General features: G+C 35.5%; 1 protein-coding gene across 1 annotated transcript; it reads left to right on the forward strand.

Moving 5' to 3' along the window:
• Positions 1 to 3,102: 3,102 nt before the first annotated feature.
• Positions 3,103 to 7,693, forward strand: emx2 (empty spiracles homeobox 2). The gene is given in 3 exon segments (NM_131280.2): positions 3,103 to 3,696; positions 5,116 to 5,300; positions 6,866 to 7,693. Coding segments are annotated over 3 exon segments (744 nt in total). The 5' UTR covers positions 3,103 to 3,305; the 3' UTR covers positions 7,034 to 7,693.

Consider the following 7,693-nt stretch of genomic DNA (forward strand, 5'->3'; position numbering starts at 1 on the left):
ATTTATATCGGGCCACAACGCCAATATAAATTATGGTGTCATTGCTCTGTTAATAAAAATAGTAGTAATGAATTAATAAGTAAAACCCTTAGAAAGACTGAAACGGTTAGGCTAGGCCACATATGCCATTTAGACTCCTGAACAAATAAAACTAAGCTGCCAAAAAAATTTCAAAGGGTTTGTGCAAAGTAGGCTATATGCGTTTACAAGTTATAAATGCAGTGAAAAAGAGCAGCTCTGAGAGGTAATTTTTTGTATTGAAATTGATAGGCCTTGCACACTGAATACTTGATCGTGAAGCCTGCAGTTTGATGAAAGAACATAATTCAGCTGACATTTCTATTGCGATGCTCTTCGAAAAGCTTTTCATGGGCGTCAGTTACATTTCATAACCTCTTTTCAAAAGCAATCCACATAATTATTGCGTATCCGACACATTTTTGAAGGATGCATCAGATAATTTGTCGAATAAAAATCAATGCGCCTTTGTTTTCCTTGGGATTTACGTTAGAGGCAACATTTATAATCATTTTTATAGAAAAAGTTTAGGCTTTTTTTCGCTTGATATCTTTGACACTGTTTGATGACACAAGAATATTAACCGACCTATATAATTGCTATTGGTATTAGGCTATTGCTATTTTAGAGAAGACAGATAAAACTAAATAAAAAAGAAAATCACAAAGCCTTGGAAATCCTTGTACGGCAACGGAGGTGTAAACATGCAATAGCCTATAGCTATAGCTATGCCCTAAAAAACATTTCTGCAAAGATGGTAATTTGAGATATAGACAATTGTCTATACAGTGAGTAACCTTACATTTCCTCTGGTGTTGCCGACTCTGAGAGTCCAGGCACTGGCAGTAGTGCATGTTGTAAAATCACCAGTTGGTGTCGCACTATCCTTACTCTTTAGTGCGCAAGTGAAGAGCATTTCTGACCCCCTTCGAACAGCATCTGCTCTTTAAGCGTATAGTGCCCTACCATCTATTTCTACACTCCCATCTATTTCTTTAAAATGCAAAGCTGGAATAATCATGTTAAATGTCTAAGAAGATTTTAAGAATCACATATAGCACACTGATTATTTAATTTTATCTTATTTAACAAATAGCCTACAAAAAAGTCGTAGAAGTGAAAATAATAATAATGTTTCTTTCATTCAAAAATGTGTGTATTATCTATTTTACTTTATAATAACTAATATAATTACTTTAAAAATGACTTTTAAAAAATATATTTTAAGTAATTTTATTAATTAGTTAAGCAATTTAAATAATTATATTACTTTATAATAAAATAGAAATGTGGTGACATGTTTATTTGCGGCCAATTAATAGAAGTGAATAAAATGTTAATGAAATACAAAGTGTAGCGCTATGACATTATCCATGCAAAGTACTACTTTGGAGAGTTAACAAGAAGAGCAAACATTACATTAACTCTATGCAGGACACTACATAGCATTAATTAAAAATGAAAATAGGCCTATGTGTTGATTCCGGTCTGCCACGCTTGAAGAGTTAAAGTAATCAAGTAATCAGTCGAATATTTAAGATAGGATTATGAGGATTATAAAAATAAAACCGCTAGTACACTAGAACACAACAGTCGGAGAATGTGTTAGCAATTAGACACAATATACATATATCGAACACAGTTATAATTATGATAGTAATAATAATAATAATACAGTTATTAATAGTATTTATTATTATTAAGTTAAATTAAATTTAAAAGACTCAGTTCAACCACTTCAAGTTAACACAAGCGAAAACAAAACAAACCAAAAAATGCAGTGTAGCTATATACCTAAGCGTGTAGGCTACATCAATTCAGCCCTGCTGCGATCGTGCGTTAAAAATTCTAACAAATTGTAGGCTACCTCGATTTTACCAAATATTGGGCGTTGGGAGCTATAGACACGTTACTTTATAAACAGTGAAAATGTAAAGCTATTTGGCAATTTAATGATTCCCACATTGCATGAAGTTCCATAAAACATATAAAAACCATAAAACGCGTGTTTGCCACATGGACAAATTTAGAAGACTAGTTTTTACTTAATGTCTACAAATCGGAAGAAATTAAACAGTATTTTTTCTTACTCTTCTTCCGTTTCTTTATATTTTCGTATTTCTCTAAAATGTCATGCCTTCCACTCATGTGCATGTTAAGTTTATATATTATTGCATGACATTAATATGAAATTAAGTAAAAAAAAAGTTAAATCCTAAAAAAGTTTAAATGTTATTAAAATATCCACGAACCATCTCACGCCTCGCAAAACAGACTTTAAACCCGGTTTGACAACTGCATACCTGAATTTTTAAGATGCATTATGCACATTAGCAATCCATAATGGGATTGAACTCTGCTAATTTAATGAGTAGTTAGAGGGTAATAAAGTCTTGTAGTCATAAGACAGACAAACAGAGCTGAAATATTGTCTGTGTCTAATAAGCCTTAACTCCTGGCCAATAGAGAAAGAGAGTCTCTCATCCCTAAACTAATCACAAACCCATCGGAGAAAATAAAAACGTGGAGAGACAATGTAGAGGGGGGTTAAGCAGGCCCACCGAACTGCTAAAAAATTAGACCTGCAAAAGTTAAATATAAACCGTGACTGTCATTTGAAAGGATTTTCCTGACATAATTTCATTGACTGCACCTAGATGTTTGGACAACACTCCGCTTTTACGCATCATATTCATGCACAAATCAGCATGTGTAGCTTTCCATCTGAACGTGCATTGATTAAGAACTGAGGTGCTGTACTAAGAGGGTGTAAAAGCGTCGTTAGGCTCTGCGTGCAACACAAATACATGCTGAAGTACCTCGAGTCTCTCAATGGGATCAGCTGCGTATGTAAATTACTCCACAGCACTGTTTCTGGGCGAATCCGTTCCGTTTTGCTTGAATCCGCCTCTCCGTGCTCGTTCGTATTGACGCACTTAAAGACTCTTCCCTCAACCTTAAGGCGAGCGGCAGCGACCAATCACCAAGCCATTACAGGCTTCAGAGGAAACTGTTTATGTGACTCCAGAGCTAATTAGGCTCATGAACTAACAAATCGCTAGCACAACTGGTGAGGAACCGATCACATTCATGGATTGTCTGGAGAAGTCGACTACCTCTCCCACGATGTGTTGAGCTGTGCGCTTTTTCAAGATTTTTTACCCTTTCTTTAGCAGTCAATAACTTGTCTCTTGCTAGACAAAACTTTGGTCTTGGGTGTGGAGTATTTTTTAGTGCAAACGCGTGTGCCGTTTTCACTTAAACTGGGGAATCTTGACTGGTAAACTATGTTTCAACCCACACCGAAGAGGTGTTTTACCATAGAGTCTTTGGTAGCGAAGGATAATCCTTTGCCATCGTCGAGATCCGAGGAGCCCATACGACCAGCGGCTCTCAGCTATGCAAACTCCAGCCAGATGAATCCATTTTTAAACGGCTTTCACTCCAGCGGCAGGGGCGTCTACTCAAACCCGGACTTAGTGTTCGCTGAGGCTGTTTCACATCCTCCCAACTCCGCCGTCCCAGTCCATTCAGTACCTCCTCCTCATGCTTTGGCTGCTCACCCACTGTCGTCTTCGCACAGTCCGCACCCTCTTTTCGCAAGCCAGCAAAGGGACCCTTCAACTTTTTACCCGTGGTTGATACATAGATATAGATACTTGGGTCACAGATTTCAAGGTAAGTTTATAATATTTTATTCGTCATTTATTTTGACCAGTTGTACGGAGAAAAAAAGGCCACACGGCCCTGGGACGCGGCAGCTTTCCATCGATAAATAACTAAAAGTTCTTAATTTTATAGAAATGCTGAAATGAATGCTATCGAAAAAACTTTAGAACCATTTTATTATATCGAAATTTCAGCTAATGTTGTGAAGTTTTTGCTTTTTAAAACGGTTTTAGCCTATTCATTTGCTGAAAGAAAGAAACCTGGCATTAATCCATTTACAAACATTAACCTAGTTTAAAACTTATTATCTCGTTACAACGTTCATATATATTTTTTTTTATTTATTAAAATAATTAGATAATTTAACAGACTTTGTTTTTGTGCTAATGTTTTTTTAAATAATGTTAGGCTACATATCGAACATTATATTGCCTAATAGTTAAATATATATGAAAATTGTAAATTAGGAATAATTGAAGCAACAAATGATTTTAATTTAACGCAAGTTTTATTTGCGTCCAGTTTTATTTTTCCCCTCGTAAATAACAATTTCGCCATAATCGGAAAGTGCGTCTCGGTCCTTAATGGTGTAAAATTGTCCTATTATTCACCGCAAGAACGAACATTGATAATTATAATAGTGAATACCTTTGATATCATGCTAATGTTTATGCATTGCCTACATATTACAATGTAAATACACATGCATAATGCACAGATTGCTTTTTTTTCTTCTTTTTTTTACTTAGCGATATTTTATATACTTATATATTATTCTTTTACTATAATAATTCGATAATATTTGAGAAAACATTCATCACTCTAGTAGATCTGAAACAACCGCAGCGAAAACCTTATTTTAGCCTACTACAGATAAAGGCACTCAAGGCTGCTGAATTTCTTAAATTGACTTTCTGATTAAAAAACAGCCGTACTTAATTTGTTTTATTATTGTAAAACGTTATTTAATATTATTTTGTGCATATTTCTAATTAGCATATTTTCACTCGTTTTTTGAATTAGTTAATTTGCAACAAAAATTTTATTGGCTGCAGAAAACATTATCGCTATCTAACTCGTGCCAGAGATGATAGAAAAAAAAATGTTTTTCACATAATTTTGTTTGACAAGATCGGCTAATTGTTATTATTGTGAGATATATTTTAGTAAAGTATTGCATGCTCTCTCTCTCTCTCTCTCTCTCTCTCTCTCTCTCTCTCTCTCTCTCTCTCTCTCTATATATATATATATATATATATATATATATATATATATATATATAATTTTTTTTTTATTTTTAAACGTTAAGCCTAGTAAGAAATTATTCGTGGGAACACATTTGAAAACGCTACCGAAAAATATTGAGAAAGAATAATAATATAGCGGAGACGATGAGTTTTAATTATAGTCATTTTTTTTTCTTCGCAGGAAACGAAACGAGTCCTGAAAGCTTCCTATTGCACAATGCTCTAGCAAGAAAGCCCAAAAGGATTCGTACAGCTTTTTCACCATCACAGCTACTACGGCTTGAACATGCTTTCGAAAAAAATCATTACGTCGTCGGTGCGGAACGAAAACAACTCGCTCACAGCCTTAGCCTCACAGAAACTCAGGTAAGAATGTGTTTACCTGTCTTCATTAGCAGTCTTAAGCCGAAGTGCGCATAGTGCTATGGATATACGGCCTTAACAAATATTGAAATCAATACGGCTACATAGTAAAATAAAGTATACGTTTATTACATGCCGTTTTTGTGTTAAAAATGCAATTAAAAAAATTATAAACAATTGAAGCTTTCCATTTAAAATTGTATGCCATCATTTTCAACATTTAAGTTTTTATTTATTTTTTGCCAGCGTATATAGTCGTACTAATTGGCTAATACGTGCCTTCTTTTACTGTATATTAAGTAGCCTATGCGTGGGGACAATTAGATTTCCAATTGACTATAGCAGAAAAAAAATAGGCCTATATATCTAATATATTTTTTTAATATATATATATACATAGGCCTATATATATATATATATATATATATATATATATATATATATATATATATATATATATGTGTGTGTGTGTGTGTGTGTGTGTGTGTGTGTGTGTGTGTGTTGTTGTTGCTAAACGTGGGCTACATGTGGAGCTATGCGTTGTTTTAAAATGCGTAATGGTTTGAAGTTAGTTAATTCCACCATTCACAATTCACCACGTTTTTTGTGAGGTTGAACGATTACATTTTAGGCAGATGACTCTCGTGGAAAATGTTTGCCAATTAACCAGTTAACCGCTTTAAATGTACATTTAAAAGAATGAGGCAGATTCTATGAATTTTCCCGACCATATTTAAGATCGTATTTGCACGTATCGTTCAGTGGCCCGGTCGGAGTCTATTGTCCCGGTGACAGCAGCGGCCCTTTTCTAAATACCGCTTTTCAAAGAACAAGAGAGAGAAATGGACTACGAGCCACTTCAGTGCCTCAATTAGCTCTCTGAAAGCACATTAAATGTGCCTCACTTGCCAAGTTGTCAGCTTTGAGCTTTACGGATGATATGAATGATAAAGGTGATGAATTAAGCTAAAGACTGAACTTTACCAATGTGTGCTTATAGAAAAGCTTTAATACGGGGATGCAGTAATGAGGGGATGAATTGTAAATAGGCCAGCTAACATACTGATCCGTGATAATAAGCGACAGTGTCGGTGAAGTTACACTGGCAGGCCTATTACACTATAATATACACGTCTATAAAAGGCATTCCGTTCAAGTTTATGAAGTTTGAGGTTAAAGTTGCAGAAGGGCATGATGGTGATGATTCAACCTGTCGTTCGTAAAAAAAAAGTCAGGTGCACTTTAAAAGGAAAGCCATGCCAGCGTGTATTTTTCCCCAACAATCTAATTCTCACATATCAGTAATATGTATTTAATACCTCAGTCAAATTCTTTATGCTGTTTTAATTAATGCAGACCACTAAATGAAAGTCGACCAATGGTCTCCCGACTAGATTGGCGGTGAGATACCTGGCAGTTCTTTGTCCGTCCAGCCCTAGTTATTCTTGAGGCGGGTTAGTGATACCTTCTGTTAGGCCAAGTCTCTTTGTTTAATTGTTCTATTTGAGAGCCCAAAAGAGAGTCGTTGTGTTTTACGCTGATTATTTTCATTTTTACCCCCGTCACAGGTAAAAGTTTGGTTTCAGAATCGAAGGACGAAGTTCAAGCGCCAGAAACTGGAGGAAGAAGGGTCGGATTCACAACAGAAAAAGAAAGGAACTCATCACATAAACCGATGGAGACTGGCCACAAAACAAGGAAGCCCTGAGGAAATTGACGTCACCTCAGACGATTAAAAGACTTAAACTGTTTGAACCCGGGACAGCGGCGTGGCTTGAAGAATGTCACGGATAAGGATGCTGTGTACTGACAGAGGGAGAGGGTAAAGCCAATATCACATTTTGATTCTTCGAGATCGGCAGCTTGAGGGTGAGAGATCCTGTTGGTGGCACTGCTGTCACTACAAGGGAACTGTCAATAATTTTCACGTTGCCAAGGCAAGGTGACTGACAGGTATTACACGCAGCCCCTCCCGCCCCATCACCACACTATACCTGCACCACCTCATCACCACTATCACAAAACATAGCTCAAATGCGCATAGGACATTTGCACTTCTGAGGGTTTTTTCTCTCATTTTATTTTTGCAAGACGTGAACCTTCCACATCAAGAAACCAAAATATACAACTGTTTTTGTAAAACTTGAATTGCATGGTAGAGCAATGATTTTTTTTTGGTAGGTTAATTAATTTGACATTTTTTCAAAGTAAATTTGTTTTGATTATATTTTTAATCTGAGAAATGTTGTGTGCTTCTTCCTTTTTTACAACAGTGTGCAGTCTTTGAATTTATGATTCTCGTGTTAAAGTGATTGTGCAAACAATATGAAGTAGCAGTGCTGCGTTATAGTGTTTTTAAGAAGTTAACAAATTTAAAATCAGATTATAAAAAAAAA

Source organism: Danio rerio, chromosome 13 (assembly GCF_052040795.2).
Source record: "Danio rerio strain M-AB ecotype USA chromosome 13, GRCz13ab, whole genome shotgun sequence".
NCBI lineage: Eukaryota > Metazoa > Chordata > Actinopteri > Cypriniformes > Danionidae > Danio > Danio rerio.